This window comes from Tursiops truncatus, chromosome 4 (assembly GCF_011762595.2).
Source record: "Tursiops truncatus isolate mTurTru1 chromosome 4, mTurTru1.mat.Y, whole genome shotgun sequence".
In the NCBI taxonomy this organism is placed as follows: Eukaryota; Metazoa; Chordata; class Mammalia; order Artiodactyla; family Delphinidae; genus Tursiops; species Tursiops truncatus.
Genome location: NC_047037.1, coordinates 28516234 through 28534425, shown reverse-complemented (window position 1 = coordinate 28534425; position 18192 = coordinate 28516234). Strand labels below are relative to the sequence as shown.

Sequence of the window (18192 nt, the reverse complement as noted above, 5' to 3'; positions counted from 1 at the left end):
CCAACAGAGAAAGACAAATATCATATGATAACACTTATATGTGGAATCTAAAAAAAATGATACAAATGAACTCATTTGCAAAACAGAAAGAGACTCATGGACTTACAGAATGAACTTATGGTTGGGGGAGCAGGGATAGATTGGGAGTTTGGGACTGACATAAACACACTGCTATATATATATATATATATATATATATATATATATATTTATTTTTTTTTTTTTTTTTTTTTTTTTTGTGGTACGCGGGCCTCTCACTGTTGTGGCCTCTCCCGTTGCGGAGCACAGGCTCCGGACGCGCAGGCTCAGCGGCCATGGCTCACGGGCCCAGCCGCTCCGCGGCATGTGGGATCTTCCCAGACCGGGGCATGAACCCATGTCCCCTGCATTGGCAGGCGGACTCTCAACCACTGCGCCACCAGGGAAGCCCCACACTGCTATATTTAAAATAGACAACCAACAAGGACCTACTGTAAAAAAAAATTTTTAATCTAATATCAGTATGAGGTCATTAATTTAAACATATTTTATGGATTTCAGTTCACTATTATTATTATTATTATTATTATTATTGAAGCTTATGTGGTCTCATCTTTGGATGGGGGAAGGCTATTCAAGCCTATCCTTTTGATATGACTCCACTAGTAGCTTCCTTGTTGTCTGATATCTTGAACCAGTTCTGCTCCAAATCTGAAATCATCCACTTTTTCAAGATCAGGAAGAGATGATTCTGGGAAGATGGCAGCATAGGAAGCATAAGGAATGAGTCTCCCCAACTAGAAAAAAACTTCACTGGCAGAATCTGTCTCATGTTAACTATTTTGGAACTCTGAGTCTATTGAGGCTTGCAAATTCCACTGAAGTATTAAATGATGATTTGTGGTTAATTTCACTCTATTTCACCTCTCAGCAGGGTAAAAGTTACCTATTCCCCACCCTCAGCTTTAAGGCAGGCAGCTGTGCACAATGTACCAGGAGCAGGTTATACCCAGTTTGTGTGAGTCAGGGTGGGCAAAAAGGACCTTGTCCTCCAAATTCCGGGGTTCTGTGATCTGACTGATTGCTGCTTCTGATCTCAGAGGAGCAGAAAAAGAAGCAGGGGTCTTATTGTACTTCCTCCCATTGTTATAAGCTCCTCTCACGCTGGTTAAAGTGACGTACAGGGGATTTAAAGGACCATTGTCCTTTTCTTCTCTTCATTCTTCTCTTTTCCCCTTTTGGAAACCGTACATTTAAAAACTAGGACATTTAGAAACAAATGCAGGGACTTCCCTGGTGGCACAGTGGTTAAGAATCCGCCTGCCAATGCAGGGGACACGGGTTTGATCCCTGGCCTGGGGAGATCCCACATGCCGTGGAGCAACTAAGCCCATGCACCACAACTACTGAGCCTGCACTCTAGAGCCCATGAGCCACAACTACTGAGCCCATGCACCACAACAGAAGCCACCACAAATGAGAAGCCCGTGCACCACAATGAAGAGTAGGCCCCACTTGCCGCAACTAGAGAAACCACACATGCAGCAACAAAGACCCAATGCAGACAAAATTTTAAAAATAATAATTTAAAAAAATAAAAGTAAATGCACATATGGGAAATTAGAAAGTCACTGCACATGACCAAGAAAGATGTAGGCTAAAAAAAGACCTTAAGTTTATACCTCAGGCTGATCCTCAGCACAGAGACAGCCATGACAATTTAAAACAAACAAAAACAAAACCCAGAAAACCTTGGTGAAGGAAGAGAATCTTACTTCCAGACATACCCAATTATTAGATTGAAATGTTCAGTTTTCAACAAAAAATAAGGGATACAAAGAATCGGGAAAGTATGGCCCATTCAAAGGAAAAATAACAAATCTACAAAAACTGTCCCTGAAAAAGAAGACCTGATGGCAGAACTACTAGACAAAGATTTTAAAACAACCATCTTAAAAATATTCAAAGAACTGGGCTTCCCTGGTGGCACAGTGGTTGAGAGTCCGCCTGCCGATTCAGGAGATACAGGTTCGTGCCCCAGTCCGGGAAGATCCCACATGCTGCGGAGCAGCTAGGCCTGTGAGCCATGGCTGCTGAGCCTGCGTGTCCGGAGCCTGTGCTCCGCAATGGGAGAGGCCACAACAGTGAGAGGCCCGCGTACTGCAAAAAAAAAAAAAAAAAATTCAAAGAACTAAAGGAAGATGTGGAGAAAAATTAAGAGAAAATATATGAACAGAATGGAAATATCAATAAAGAGATGGGAAACCTGAAAAGAAATCAAAAAAATTCTGGAGTTGAAAAGTACAATAACTGAAATGAAAAATTCACTAGAGGCATTCAAAGGCAATTTGAACAAGCAAAAGAAAGAATGGGTAAAAGTGACAGTAAAACAATATAAAATATCGACTCTAAGGAACAGAAAAAAAAGACTGAATAAAAGTGAACAGTGTGGGACCTCCCTGATGGTCCAGTGGCTAAGAACCCATCTTTCAGGGACTTCCCTGGTGGTACAGTGGTTAAGAATCCACCTGCTAATGCAGGGGACACAGGTTCAATCCCTGGTCTGGGAATATCCCACATACTACGGAGCAACTAAGCCTGTACACCACAGCTACTGAGCCCATGTGCTGCAACAACTGCAGCCCACAAGCCTAGAGCCTGTGCTCTGCAACAAGAGAAGTCACCACAATGAGAAGTCCGTGCACCACAACAAAGAGTAGCCAGCACTTGCCGGAACTAGAGAAAGCCCGCGTGCAGCAACAAAGACCCAATGCAGCCAAAATATAAATAAATTTTTTAATTTAAAAAAAAAAAAAAGAACCCATCTTGCAATGCAGGGGATGCTGGTTCTATCACTGGTCAGGGAACTAAGATCCCACATGCCGCAGGACAATTAAGCCTGCGTGCCGCAACTAGAGAGCCAAAGTGCTGCAACTACAGAGCCCACGGGCTTTGGTGCCCATGCACCACAACTAGAGAGAAGCCCAAATGTCGCAAGCCTGCATACTGCAAAGAAGAGCCCGCACACTGCAACAAAAGATCCCACATGCCAGGGCTTCCCTGGTGGCGCAGTGGCAGAGAATCTGCCTGCTAATGCAGGGGACACGGGTTCGAGCCCTGGTCTGGGAGGATCCCACATGCTGCGGAGCAACTAAGCCCGTGAGCCACAACTACTGAGACTGCATGTCTGGAGCCTGTGCTCCGCAACAAGAGAGGCCGCGATAGTGAGAGGTCCGCGCACCACGATGAAGAGTGGCCCCCGCTTGCCACAACTAGAGAAAGCCCTCGCACAGAAACGAAGACCCAGCACAGCCAAAATAAATTAAAAAATAATGATAATAAAATAAATAAATAAAATTTTTAAAAAAAGATCCCACATGCCGCAACTAAGACCCGACACAGCCAAATAAATACATAAATAAATATTTCTTTTAAAAAGTGAACAGTGCCTAAAGGACTGTGAGACACCATCAAGCAGGCCAACATACAAACTGTGGGAGTCCTAGAAGGAGAAAAGGGAGAGAGAGTGGCAGAGAGATTATTTAAAGAAATGATGGCTGAAAACTTCCCTAATTTGTTGAAAGATACAAATATATATATTCAAGAAGCTCAACAAACTCCCAAGAAATGTAAACTCACAGAGACCTACACCAGGAAGTACTATAATCAAACTTCTGAAAGACACAAAGAGAGGATCTTGAAAGCAGCAAGGGAGAAGTGACATATCACATACAAGGAATCATCAATAAGATTACCAGCATGTTTCTCAACAGAAACTTTGGAGTCCAGAAGGTAGTGAGATGATGCATTCAAAGTGCTGAAAGAAAGAAACTGTCAATCAAAAATCCCATATCTGGCAAAACTGTCCTTCAAAAGAGAGAACAAAATTAAGACATTCTCAGATAAACAAAAGCTGAGGAGTTCGTTACCATTAGACCTGCCCTACAAGAAATGGTAAAGGGAGTCCTGCAGGTTGAAATGAAAGGACACTAGACAGTAAATTGAAGCCATATGAAAAACTAAAGCTCTCAGTAAATGGCATGGTAAATATGGTAAATACATGAGCAATTATAAAAGCTACTATTATTATGACAAAGATGTGTAACTCCACTTTTTGTTTTCTATATGATTTAACACATTACTGACCAGGGGAGTTTTATAGAAACTAACGTCTGTGGCCATCAATTTGTTATGTAAGTGAATACTGAAACACCCGTGTTTGAGTAAATATCAACAACTTTTTTTGCACTTAATGTATTCATTTGAAACTAAAGCATCCTATTATTTCGTTAGAGTGTGACAGGGAGTATAGCAGGCACCTCTGTGCAGGGGAACAGAACATCTATTACAAATACACCATGTTTCACTGCACTTTCCCCTGGAAGAGCAGACTCTACACTATCTGGCAGCATTTTTTTTTTAGTCCTGTGGGGATTATTTTCTCTAGGATATGTTCTTTTATTTTACCTGAGAATTGACAAGGTGGATCTTTGTGCGGGGGCTCTTTTAGAAATGCCACAAAAAGGACCAGGTGCAGGACTACCACTACCTTCACCAGAATGGTGAATGAATGAACTACATTCACCAGTTACCCATTCTCTAGTTACTGCTAACAAAAACTGCTTGTAAGTAATTTTATTCTGTGCCTTAAGGCTACAATAAATTTTAAATGCATTGAATAAACTGAAATTACTCAAATAGAAACCCACTTTCTTATACCATTTTCAAGTTTTCCAGAGGATATTGAAGTTTGCCAGATATTGATTGGATCAATCAACTCCTTTCATACATTATACTCTAATACACAAGTAGGCTTACTTATCTGATGGCCAGTCCTCCTGTCTTCCTTTCCTGTAGATGCTATGCAGGCATCATGAATAGTTGTCACCATGCGGACTAGCTTCTTATCTTTCCATATAAGAATCACTTCTCCCTTCTGTAAGAATGTCATTTCTCCCCACTGTAGATTTTTAGATTTCTCCTTTAATTCGTTTGGTAGACACGATTCTCTCCTATGGTCCCACAAACTCTGGTTTTATTTTTCAACAATATTTCAGATGTGGACACACTGTTGTAATAATTGTCTTAGTAAATATGGTGCCATAAATCAAGATAAGGTTGTAGGACCCATAATATTGTTTCTTGCAGTTTCTTTCCTTCACCTGTGTAAATCTCAAGGTTGCATAGATATCCGATTTCACTTTCACTAACCATCCTCACCAAAATTTCATATTTTGTAAGTTTTTTGGGATTATAGGTTTTGAATCTGAGCCGTCCTCTCCACTTTATGATTGCCTCATCAAGTGATAGTTCTTGTTTGGGTATTATAGATCGATTGAAATTTTGGTAGAAAATAATCCAAAAGAGGTTTAACTTTTGAAATTCTGTCTGCAGGAAGTGGAGTTTCTGAGTTATCATTAAAGTGAAGAAATGTCATTATTTGTTCAAACCTTCTTCTCGTCATAATCTTTGGAAAGATAGGTGTTTCAAGTAAGGGATCAACCAACCAATATTCTTTCCAGTGTGACTTTCTTATTTGTCCCACCAAAATTATTAATCCAAGAAACTTCTTCATGTCACTATCAGTTACATCAGTCCATTTCGAAGACTTATCACACTTTTTATATGATTTTTCATTCTGTTGGTGATACAAGTTTGTCTGAGAAGTGACCAACTCAAAAAAGTAGTTACCAAAAATTAATTGTTATTTCACTAACACTTTGTGGGTTATTACACTCAATAGTTACACCTGACACATCTGTAAGTCTTCTAATTTTCGTGAAATGTTGTCTTCAATCCACTCTTTTGTAGAAGCAAAGGAGCACTCTCCAGCACCATGAGCTTCATTTTCACTTTCTGTATCAGAATCAATCACTAAGGTTTTTTGTCTTTTTGTTGGCCTAATATTCACATCATCTAAATCAGAACTATATTCTGAAGAACTATCATCTTCTGAGACACTAGTATATACGTCACTTGGAAAAATCAGAGAAAGTACCTGCATAAATTCATTGAAAAATTCTTCTTCACTCAAAATTTCACAATGCGTCATTTTTGAAAATTTTACCATAATAAAATTGCATTTATAATATACACAAGATTGGAACAAAAACTTAAAGGAGCAAAATGTGAATGATAATGACAATCATAAGTTGTATAAAGAACCTTTGATCAATTTTAAGTTCTAACAGCTTGGCACAGTGATGTTAATTGTATCACTCTCTAAAAACATATTGATACATCTCCAGTCAATAACATTTGGGTAATAAAAGACACATTAATAAGTCTCCAGTCAATAATGTGTTAAGAAATAGATAATTTTTTTTAAAAAATCACTAGTCTAAAAGCTAATATTATTGTAACTTTGGTATGTAATGTCATATCTCATTTTCCACCTAATTTAGGAGACTAGGGTCTTCCCTGGTGGTGCAGCGGTTAAGAATCTGCCTGCCAATGCAGGGGACATGGGTTTGAGCCCTGGTCTGGGAAGATTTCACATGCCGCAGAGCAACTAAGCTTGTGCACCACAAATACTGAGCCTGCGCTCTAGAGCCTGTGAGCCACAACTACTGAAGCCCACACACCTAAAGCCTGTGCTCCGCAACAAGAGAAGCCACTGCAAGGAGAAGCCTGCGCACTGCAATGATGAGTAGACCCTGCTCTTCGCAACTAGAGAAAGCCCACGCACAGCAACGAAGATCCAATGCAGCCAAAAATAAAAATAAAAAATAAATAAGAGACTAAATTAATTTAAAATAATTATTAATTTATGTTTTGGGGCACACATGTATAAAGATGTAATTGTGCAACATCGACAACTAAAAGAGGTGGGGGAGTGTTATAATTTATAATGTTAAATGTAATCTCCATGGTAACTGCAAAGAAAACAGTGATAAAATATATAGAAAAGGAAATGAGAAAAATGAAGAGAAAAACATTTCACTACAAAAAAATCAACTAAACACCAAGACAGTAATACAGGAAATGAGAAAAAAAAAAAGGCCATAAGATATTACTAACAATAGCAAAATGAGAGAAATAATCCCTACCTATGAGTAATCACTTTAAATGTAAGTGGGTTAAACTCCTGACAGATTGGCAGAATGAATTTAAGAAATCCAACTACATGTATCTAAAACAGGACCCACTTTAGATCCAGCAACACAAAGACGTTGAAAGTGAAAGGATGGTAAAAGATATTCCATGAAAATAATAACCAAGAGAAAGCAAGGGTAGCTATATTAGTATCAGACAAAATAGACTTTAAATCAAAAAAGGTTACTAGAGACAAAGAAGGACATTACATATTAATAAAAGATTCAATACAGCAAGAATATATAACAGTTACAAACACTTATGCACTTAATAACAGATCACCAAAACATATGAAGTGAAAATTGACAGAATTGAAGGAAGAAATAGTTCTACAATAGTAGTTGGAGACTTTAACACCCCATTCTCAATAATAGATATAACAACCAGATAGAAGAAAAGTAATGAAACAGGAAGAAAAGTAATGAAACAGGATGTGACACAGTAAACCAACCAGATCTAACAGATTTATAAAGAACACTCTGGGAATTCCCTGGTGGTCCAGTGTTTAGGACTCTGAGCTTCCACTGCAGTGAGCACGGGTTTGATCCCTGGTCAGGGAACTAAGATCCCACAAGCTGTGTGGTGTGGCCAAAAAAAAAAAAAAAAACAACAAAAACACTCTACTGAACAACTACAGAATACACAGTCTTCCAAGTGCACATGGAACATTTTCCAGGATACACTATAAGTTAGGCCACAAATTAAGTCACCACAAATGGACGAAGTTAGAAGTCAATAACATAAATAAAAAATTCATAAATTTATGGAAACTAAATACAACACATTTGTAAATAACCAATGGATGAAAGAAGAAATCACAAGAGAAATTAGAAAATACTTAAGATATTAATGAAAATGAAAACACAAAACCTACGGGACACAGTGAAAGCAGTGCTAAGGGGGAAATTTATAGCTATAAAAGTTTACATTAAAAAATGTGAAAGGTCTCAAATTAACAACCTAACTTTACAACTTAAGAAACTAGAAAAAGAATAACAAACTAAACCTAAAGCTAGCAAAGGAAAGAAAATAATACAGATTAATTAGAGCAGAAACAAAGGAAATAGAGAATAGGAAAGCAATAGAGGAAGTCAATGAAAGACAGCTGAAAAGATCAACAAAAATGACAAATGTTTAGCTAGATGAACAGAAAAAAAGAGAAGATTCAAATTATTAAAATCAGAAATGAAAGTGGGGACATTACTATCAATTATACAGAAATATAAACTATAAAACAATACTATGAACAATGGTATGCCAACAAATTAGAAAACCAAAATGAAATGGATAAATTCCTAGAAATACAAAACTTACCAAGACTGAATCACAAAGAAATAGAAAATCTCAGTACACCTATAACTAGTAAGGAGATTGAATCAGTAACCAAAAAACTCCAAACAAAGAAAAGCCTTGGACATGGTGGCTTCACTGAGGAATTCTACCAAAACATCTCAAACTTTTCCAAAACATTAAAGAGGAGGGAACACTTCCTAACTCATTCCTGGAGGTTAGCATTACCCTAATATCAAAACCAGACAAAGACAATACAAGAAAAGAAAACTAAAGACTAATATTCCTTATAAGCATCAATGCAAAAATCCTCAACAAAATAACTAGTAAACCAAATTCAGCAGCATATTAAAAGGATTACACACCATTTCCAAGTGGGAGTTATAGCTGGAATGTAGGAACAGTTCAACATATGAAAAGAAATCAACGTATTACACTACATTAATGGAATGAAGGAAAAAAAATATCATCTCAACTGATGCAGAAAAAGCATTTGACAAAACCCAACACCCTTTCATGATAAAAACACTCAACAAACTAGGAATAGAAGGAAACTAACTCAACAAAAGCCATATATAAAAAAAGCTACAGTAAACATCATACTCAATGGTGAAAGACTGAAAGCTTTCCAAGATGAGGAACAAGGCAAGGATGTCCACATTCACCACTTCTTTTTTTTTTTTTGGAGTATAATTGCTTTACAATGTTGTGTTAGTTTCTGGTGTACAACATAGTGAATCAGCTATATGTATACATATATCCCCTCCCTCTTGGACCTCCCTCCCACTCCACCCCATTCTCACCCATCCAGGTCATCACAGAGCATGGAGCTGAGCTCCCTGGGCTATACAGCAGGTTCCCACTAGCTATTTTACACATGGTAGTGTATTTATGTCAATCCTAATCTCCCAATTTGTCCCACCCTGCCCTTCCCCCCACCATGTCCACATATCCATTCTCTACAACTACATCTCTATTTCTGCCCTGGAAATAGGTTCATTTGTACCATTTTTCTGGATTCCATATATGAGTTAATATACAATATTTGTTTTTCTCTTTCTGACTTACTTCACTCTGTATGACACACTCTAGGTCCACCCACATCTCCAAAAATGACCCAATTTTGTTCCTTTTTATGGCTGAGTAATATTCCATTGTACATAAGTACTACATCTTCTATATCCATTCATCTGTCATTGGACACTTAGGTTGTTTCCATGTCCTGGCTATTGTAAGTAGTGCTGCAATGAACATTGGGGTACATGTGTCATTTTGAATTATGGTTTTCTCAGGCTGTATGCCCAGTAGTGGGATTGCTAGATCATATGGTAGTCCTATATTTAGTTTTCTAAGGAACCTCCATACTGTTCTCCATGGTGGCTGTATCAATTTACATTCCCTCCAACAGTGCAAGAGGGTTCCCTTTTCTCCACACCCTCTCCAGCATTTATTGTTTTTAGATTTTTTGATGATGGCCATTCTGACCGGTGTGAGGTGATACCTCATTGTAGTTTTGATTTGCATTTCTCTAATAATTTAGTGACGCTGACCATCTTTTCATGTGCCTCTTGGCCATCTGTATGTTTCCTTTGGAGAAATGTCTATTTACGTCTTCTGCCCAATTTTTGATTGGGTTGTTTGGTTTTTTGATATTGAGCTCCATGAGCTGTTTGTATATTTCGGAGATTAATCCTTTGTCCGTTGCTTCGTTTGCAAATATTTTTTCCCATTCTGAGGGTTGTCTTTTCATCTTGTTTATGGTTTCCTTTGCTGTGTAAAAGCTTTTTAAGTTTAATTAGGTCACATTTGTTTATTTTTGTTTTTATATTCATTACTCTAGGACGTGGGTCAAAAAAGATCTTGCTGTGGTTTATGTCAGAGTGTTTTTCCTATGTTTTCCTCTAAGAGTTTTATAGTGTCTGGTCTATTTAGGTCTTTAATCCATTTTGAAAACTTTTGTGTATGGCATTAGGTATGGTGTTCTAATTTCATTCTTTTACATGTAGCTGTCCAGTTTTCCCAGCACCAATTATTGAAGAGGCTGTCTTTTCTCCATTGTATATTCTTGCCTCCTCTGTCATAGATTAGGTGACCATAGGTGCATGGGTTTATCTCTGGGCTTTCTATCCTGTACCATTGATCTATAGTTCTGTTTTTGTGCCACTACCATACTGTCTTGATTACTGTAGCTTTGTAGTATAGTCTGAAGTTGGAGAGCCTGCTCCTCCAGCTCTGTTTTTCTTTCTCAAGATTGCTTTGGCTATTCAGGGTCTTTTGTGTTTCCATACAAATTGTAAAATTTTTTGATCTAATTCTGTGAAGAAGGTCATTGGTAATGTGATAGGGATTGCACTGAATCTGTAGATTGCTTTGGGTAGTACAGTCATTTTCACAATATTGATTATTCCAATCCAAGAACATAGTATATTTCTCCATCTGTCTGTGTCATCTTTCATTTCTTTCATCAGTGTTTTATAGTTTTCTGTGTAAAGGCCTTTTTATTCCATGTAGAATTGGAAGTTCTCACCAAGCAATTAAGCAAGAAATAGAAATAAAAGGCATCCAAATTGGAAAGGAAGAAGTAAAATTACCTCTATGTGCAGATGATATTATATGCAGAAAACCCTAAAGAATACACACACACACACACACACACACACACACACACACACAGAAAACTGTTAGAATAAATGAATTCAGCAAAGTAGCAGGATACAAAAATCAACATATAAAAATTGGTACATTTCTACACACTAACAATGAATAACCCAAAAAGGAAATTAACAACTCCATTTACAACAGCATAAAAATGAATAAAAACGGCAGTAAACTTAACCAAGGAAGTGAAAGCCTTGTATGATGAAAACTACAAAATATTGCTCAAAGAAATTAAACAGACATAAATAAATGGGACTATATCCTATGTTCATGGATCATAAGACTTAATATTAAGACATCAATACTAACTAAAGCAATCTACAGATTCAGTGTAATCCCCATCAAAATCCCAATGACACTTTTTGCAGAAATAGAGAACCCATCCTAAAATACATAGGGAATCTCAAGGGACCCTGAATAGCCAATACAATCTTGAAAAAGAAGAAAGAAGCTGGAGAAGTCACACTTCCTGATTTTAAAACTCACTGCAAAGCTATAAAAATCAAAACATAGCGGTATTGGCATATAGACAAATGGAGGAGAATAAAAAGCCCAGATATAATTCCCCACATTTATTGTCAAATGATTTTCAACAAGAGTGCCAAAAATCCAAAGGGGAATGGTCAGCCTCTTCCTCTCCTGGGAAAACTGTAAAAAGAATGAAGTTGGAGCCTTACTTAAGACCACACACAAAAATTAACTCAAAATGGGGCTTCCCTGGTGGCTCAGTGGTTGAGAGTCCGCCTGCCTATGCGGGGGACATGGGTTCGTGCCCCGGTCCGGGAAGATCCCACATGCTGTGGAGCGGCTGGGCCCGTGAGCCATGGCCACTGAGCCTGCACGTCTGGAGCCTGTGCTCCACAGCGGGAGAGGCCAGAACAGTGAGAGGCCCGTGCACCACAAAAAAAAAAAAAAATTAACTCAAAATGGATCAAAGATCTAAATGTAAGAGCCAAAACTATCAAACTCTTAGAAGAAAACATAGGGTAAAAGCTTCACAATCCTGGATTTGGCAATGCTTTCATGGATATGACAGGAAAGGCGCAGGCAACAAATGTAAAAACAGACAAATTGGACTTCACAAAAATTTAAAACTTTTGTGCATCAAAACATATTGTCAACAGAGTAAACAGGCAATCCATGGAATGGGAGAAAATATTTGCAAATCATTTGTGATAAGGGATTAATACCCAGAATATATAGAGAATTCCTGAAACTCAACAACAAAAATTCTGATTAAAAAATGGGCAAGGAACTTGCACTTATCTAAAGAATATATAAAAATGCCCATAAACACATGAAAAGATTTCAATATCACTACCCATTAGGTAAATGCAAATCAAAACTACAACGAGATACCACCTCATACCCATTAGGATGGCTACTATCAAAAAAACAGAGAGTGAGGATGTTGGTGAGCATGTGGAAAAATTGAAACCCTTGTGCACTGTTGGTAGGAATGTCAAATGGTACACCTGCTGTGAAAAATAGCATGGTGGTTCTTCAAAAATCTAAATGTAGAACTGCCCTTACGATTCAGCAATTCTACTTCTGGGTATATTCAAAAGAATTGAAAGCAGGGTCTTGAAGAGATATTTGTACATCCATGTTCACAGCAGCACTATTCACAATAGCTAAAATGTGGAAGCAACCCAAGTTCCAACAAGAGATGAATGGATAAGCAATATATGGTATATCCATACAGTGGAATATTATTCATCCTTAAACAGGAAGGAAATGTTTACATATGCTACAACATGGATGAACTTTAAGGACATTAGCTAATCTCAAAAAAACAAATGCTGTATGATTCCACTTATACAGAAAGTAGAATGGTGGTTGCCAGGGTCTTGGGGGGATGGTGAGTTATTGTTTAACGGGTATAACGTTTCAGCTTTACAAGATGAAAAGAGTTCTGTGTGCGTCTACAGATAGAGCTAGGATACTTATATCTGCCTGTCTACTGAAAGCCCTCAAACAGTGACTGACTCAGTATCCCTAGAATACAGATTATGATCTTGAAATGCTATTTCCTTCTTTAAAAAAACAGAGTTTCTTGAAGAAATGATGATTTCAGATTTGGGACAGAATTGATTTAAGATATCAGACAACAAGGAAGCTATTAAAGACTAGTAGGGTCATATCAAAAGGATAGGCTTGAATAGGCTCCCCCCAGCCAAAGATGAGACCACATGAGCTTTGATAATAATAATTGCAATGAACTGAAACACGTAAAATGTTTAAATTTATGACCTCATACTGATATTAGATTTTTAAAAAGAATTGTCTCAAAAACAAAACAAAAAAGAATTGTCTTCAGAAGATAAAAAATCGATTCACTTTCTCAAAAATTGGTAAATAAATGGAAAGAATCAAACACTTATGCTGCCTTTCCTAAAGGAATTGTACTGCTGCATATTCAAATGATAGATAAAGGACTAATATTCCAACTAATAAGTAAAAAAGCCACGATAGAGTACCACTATTTTGCAACCTTCAATGAACAGATATAGGCATCAAGTACAAACAGGTGCTGAAAACACAAAGAGAAACAATGCGACATTCCACACCTCCTATGGTCTTGGCAAACACCACCTAGAGAATTACCAAAGGGATTGAATCTGAGTCTGATCCAGTCTTGGATCCAGCTACTAATATACAGGAATTACCCAGGGCAGAGAAACATAATTAACTGTACATGAGTGTGCAATCTGCAAAATCCAGACTGTAGGGTATACACGTCAAATGACCCAAGTTCTTCATCAGAGAAATTGTAAGAAAAGAAAGGAATAGGGAGAAAACCTACAGATTAAAAGAGATTTTTTAAAAAATGTAATGACAAGACTACATTATAGTGCTGAAGAATACAGATTTATGAAAAAACTTTTTTTAACACAAGGAAGCAATTACTATAAAAGTCAGAAGAATGGCTACTAATGGGAGTACACGAGTGGTTGTAATTGGGATGGAGCAAAGTTTTAACACAGCTAGCACGGTTCTTCACCCTGACCTAGGTGGTATCGTCTTTTAGTAATTCATTAAGCTACACATTTTTACGTATGTTCTTTTGTTTGACTTCATAATAAAAATTCATTTTTTAATAAAAAGATTTTGTTAAATAACAATAAAAGCAAAAGGAAAGGAAATACTAACTAAAAGAAGGCTGGTATAGCCAGAATGCCTAGGTTCGAATCATGGATTCTGCCACGCAACCAAGAAAGTACTAATCTCTGTGCCTCAATTTCCTTATCATAAAATGAAGATAATAAAAGTACTTAGCTCATAGGTTCTTGTGAAGATTAGGAAAGTTAATATAGAAAGGACAAATAGAACAGTGCCTGGCACACAGAAGTGGTGATCAGAGTTGGTGACCAGCTATCTGTGTTATCTTAAAAAGTTATTTAACCATTCTGGGCTTCAGTTTCCTTAATTGAGTTTAAAAAATCTGATAGGAGGGACTTCCCTGACAGTCCAGTGGTTAAGCCTCTGAACTTCCAATGCAGGGGCATAGGTTCGATCCCTGGTTGGGGAACTAAGATTCCCACATGCTGTGGTGGGGTGTGGCCAAAAAAAAAAAAAAAATACAGTATCTGATAGGATTATGAGGAGGTCAAAATATACATATAGTATTCCACAATTAGCAGATCCTTTCCAGTCTCTCAACATCCAGAGAGAGTTATCTGTCACATCAGACATACCTCAGTCATAGCACAGTCCTCTTGCACTTTTCACCTGGTCATTCAAGTTGATCTCAATGAAATGATCACTCAGTGACTCTCATATCTGAAACTGGATCTTCATCTAAGTTTCAAAAAGATAAAGAGACCCAAATCTTAAAAAGTTCATCTCCTAGTAAGAATGGTCATGTGTTATTCCCAGAACAGGCATCTGTCTTACTGGTGGTAACCACTAAACAGAAGCTGGAACAACTGAATTAGCTAATGGACTCCGATGCTCACCACCACATGCCTTCACCATTGTCTTCTTTCCCCTTATCTTTCCTGTCCCCGCTCTGTTGAAACATTTACCTGGGAGTCCAATTCTATCATCATCTAGCATCAGTTCTGATTCTGACTTCAAAGGTAGAATGTGGGAAGCAGTCAGCCTTGAGAGCAAGCTGCAGACATACCATGCATGCCGCCGCTGCTCGAAGGGACTGTGCCTACTTGTTCCCCTCCTTGTTCCATTCTATGGGAGATAAATCACCAAGGCCCAGAGATCAGAAAGAATGTAAAATGAGACAAGCAAAGCTGTCTCCCCCCTGCACGTGCAGGTTATTTTTGATGATTCTGGGTTTATGGGTTTTCTCCCAGGGAAGTTAACCTTGAGCCGAGACAGTCTGTAGATAATGTAAACCACCATCTGGCAACCTTCCTTTTTCTAGTCTATATAATCTGCCACTGTAGCATAATAAAATTTGCCTTGCAACCATCAGTTGTCTTGGTCCTTCTGACCCCATTCGTCGGTGCTACTTCAGTTCCTTACCCCTTCCCTTCTGACCGTGGGTGGTGAAATCCTCTTTCTCTGGCTGGTCTGCAGCAGTAGAATAATTCTCACAGGCAGGCGTACTCTCAGACGATACCACTGAACACAAAAAGCAAAGGCAGGGAGAACAACTTTCACAATTTCACCTGTGACCAAGCCCTCCTTTTGAGAAGTCCATACTGTGAAATTAATGTGCCAATAGTTTGCAGCTGCCTTTACCCCACTACAAGCTGTAACAGGACATAGGTCTGGAACTCTGAGTCAGAAGAGACCCAATGCTTCCCAAAGCCAAAGCAGAAGGTGCAGCTTGCTTTAATCAGTGTCATAACACACCTAAAGTAAGACTGTGAGAATAGGAGTTGCAGGGTTGGAGTTCATTTGTACACAGCATAGAAAGCCAAGTGCATAGAAGCAAAACACATTTCTATCTCCTTGCACTGAGATCTCCCAAGAGTCCTTTGGTAACTTGCCCTTTATAGGTCTGAAGCCCCTGTAACATGCACCATAAATTAAAATGTAATTATTTTTCACTACTTTGGGGGGGGGAACTGTAAATAAAGCATGGCCAGTAGCTGTTCTTTCTCAAGTGAGTCACATCAAAATGTGCAATTAGCTTTCTCAAAAGTACGTATTTCACTTTACTGCAATAAATGGAACATCCAATGCTTTCAAAGTCTCTATTGTCTATTAAATGCAAAAGCTCTATTCCAAAAATATGCCAACATGCTGTTTAACGTTCCTAAAAAGAACTGAATCTACCGCAAATAAGGAAACGGAATTAGTACTGGATCTCATCTCAACCAAATCATTCTGCCCCGCGAGAGGTTACATAAAGGGTCAGAACACGCCTCCAAGCAGAAGCTGCGGGCAAAACCCTAGTCAGCCACCTCTGCCCCAAAGTGGGGCGGGGAAGGCCCGGGTCTACTTGGCAATACCAAAAGTAAAACAACACAACAAAACAAAACCTCATACAGAGGACTGAAACCAACAGAGGTAATGCGTGCCCAGTGTTTAACATTGTCACGGTTAGAAAATAAAGTGGTACAAAAACCTGTTTGGTCTGCGTGTTACGGGTCTCTTAGCCTTGCAATATTTTCACCTCATTGATTTTCTTAATAAAATCAAATTAGGCTCCGCATAAAGAGGGCCCTCCGATTCTGAAATGGTCCTAATAAACCGGAGAAGGAGATACCTACTCTACCCGTCCGCGGAGCCCCCACCTTTTGCTACGGGCCTTCACTAGCCAAGCGACCTTCTCAGACACCTTGACAACTGCAAAGCGGAGCGGGTCGGCCCTAGTGGACGCTTGGGAACGGAGTAACTACAACCTATCCAGAATCCAGGCTGCGCCGGCAATCATTCCACGCTTCACACTCACTGCCTCATCTAACCTTCTCAACCACCATATAAGGCAAGAATTACCAGCTGTGTCCTACAAATGAAGAAACTGAGGCGCCGAGACGTTAAATGGGAAGCCAAAGATCACAAAGGGCGGGAAGCCAGACTTGAACCAGGTTTCTCAGGTCACCCCGCTCCCCCCGGCCTTTACACTGGGATTTTCATTGCTCCTCTCTGGGAACCCCAGCAAGGGTCAGTCTGACCACTCGCAGGGCGCAGGTGTGGTCAGTTCCCGGGATTCCTCAGGCAGGGGCTCCAGCCGCCGCTTCTGTAAACCCCAAGAGCCGCTCACCTTACTCAGTCGCCGCCGCTCAGCAGCAGCGCGCCCAGCCCCGCCGGCTCAGCGGCCTCCGGCCCCGCCTCTGCGACCGTTACCACGCCGTGGGAGGCCGGCCAATCGAGCCCGAGCGCGTCGAGAGGCCTACCTCTGCTCTGGCTTAAACGCCGGAGCGATTTTCTCGGACCGCCCGGGAAGGCTGGGCCTGCCCCGCGCCCTCTGGTTGGCTCCGCTTCTGCGGGTGGGGCCTAACTTTGACTTAGACCTGTGTGTGCCGGGCCGGCTTTGTCGTCTGCGCCTGCGCACTTCCATTGCAGCTGAAAATAGGCTGTGGCTCAAGTTGTCTCTCTCACTTACCTGGATCGCACGCGCGCACACACACACACACACACACACACACACACACACACACACACACACACACACACACACACACACACACACACACACACACACACACACACACACACACACACACACACACACACACGTCGTGTCTGCTAGCTCCTGCGGGTCACGTCAGCGTGTTCTCTATGTTCAGGACCTGGCTGAGCGGTGCAGCGCCTGGCATTTGGAGGACGCAAATAAGTGTTTGTTGATGACGTTTTACCCTCCCATTAAACATTTTCCAAATCTCCACGAAGTGTCAGGCCATACATGGAGCTCCAAAAATGCAAAAGTGTCTGGCAGGAGATGTTCAAAATCTAGTTAGGGAGATAGGTATACACCCTGAAATTAAGGTGCAGTGTGATAGGCATGATCAGAGAAAGGTGTCTAGGGCACAGAAGGGAAAGAAAAGGAGGATTTACCTAGGTCCCTGAAGTCTTCCTCGACCAGTGCGTCTCTACCCTGGCTGCACATTAGAATCACCTGGGGAGCTTTGGAAACAATGTTCAGACCCCAAGTTAAGTATATCAGAATCTGCTGGGTAGGACCTAGGCATTGGTAGTTTGTAAAGCTCCCCAGGTGATTCCAATGTGCAGCCAAGGTAGAGAACTACAAACCTAGAG

At 39.7% G+C, this 18192-nt stretch overlaps 1 protein-coding gene across 4 annotated transcripts in view; it reads right to left on the bottom strand.

Annotated features, from left to right (window-relative positions):
- CEP70 (centrosomal protein 70) overlaps positions 1-17325 on the bottom strand; it is a 79794-nt gene extending 62469 nt beyond the window's left edge. For 2 of the 4 annotated variants that reach the window (XM_033855359.2, XM_033855355.2), the window contains exons 1-3: positions 17198-17325; positions 15508-15606; positions 14721-14823 (exon numbers count right to left, since the gene is read on the bottom strand). Coding sequence is in view for 2 of the 4 variants with exons in the window: in XM_033855355.2 (XP_033711246.1) it covers positions 14721-14729 (9 nt within the window). In the remaining 2 variants the exon portion in view is untranslated. The remainder of the gene's footprint in view (positions 1-14720; positions 14824-15507; positions 15607-17197) is intronic. The other 2 variants (XM_073803785.1, XM_033855357.2) reach the window with 1 other exon arrangement.
- Between the last annotated feature and the right edge of the window lie 867 nt (positions 17326-18192).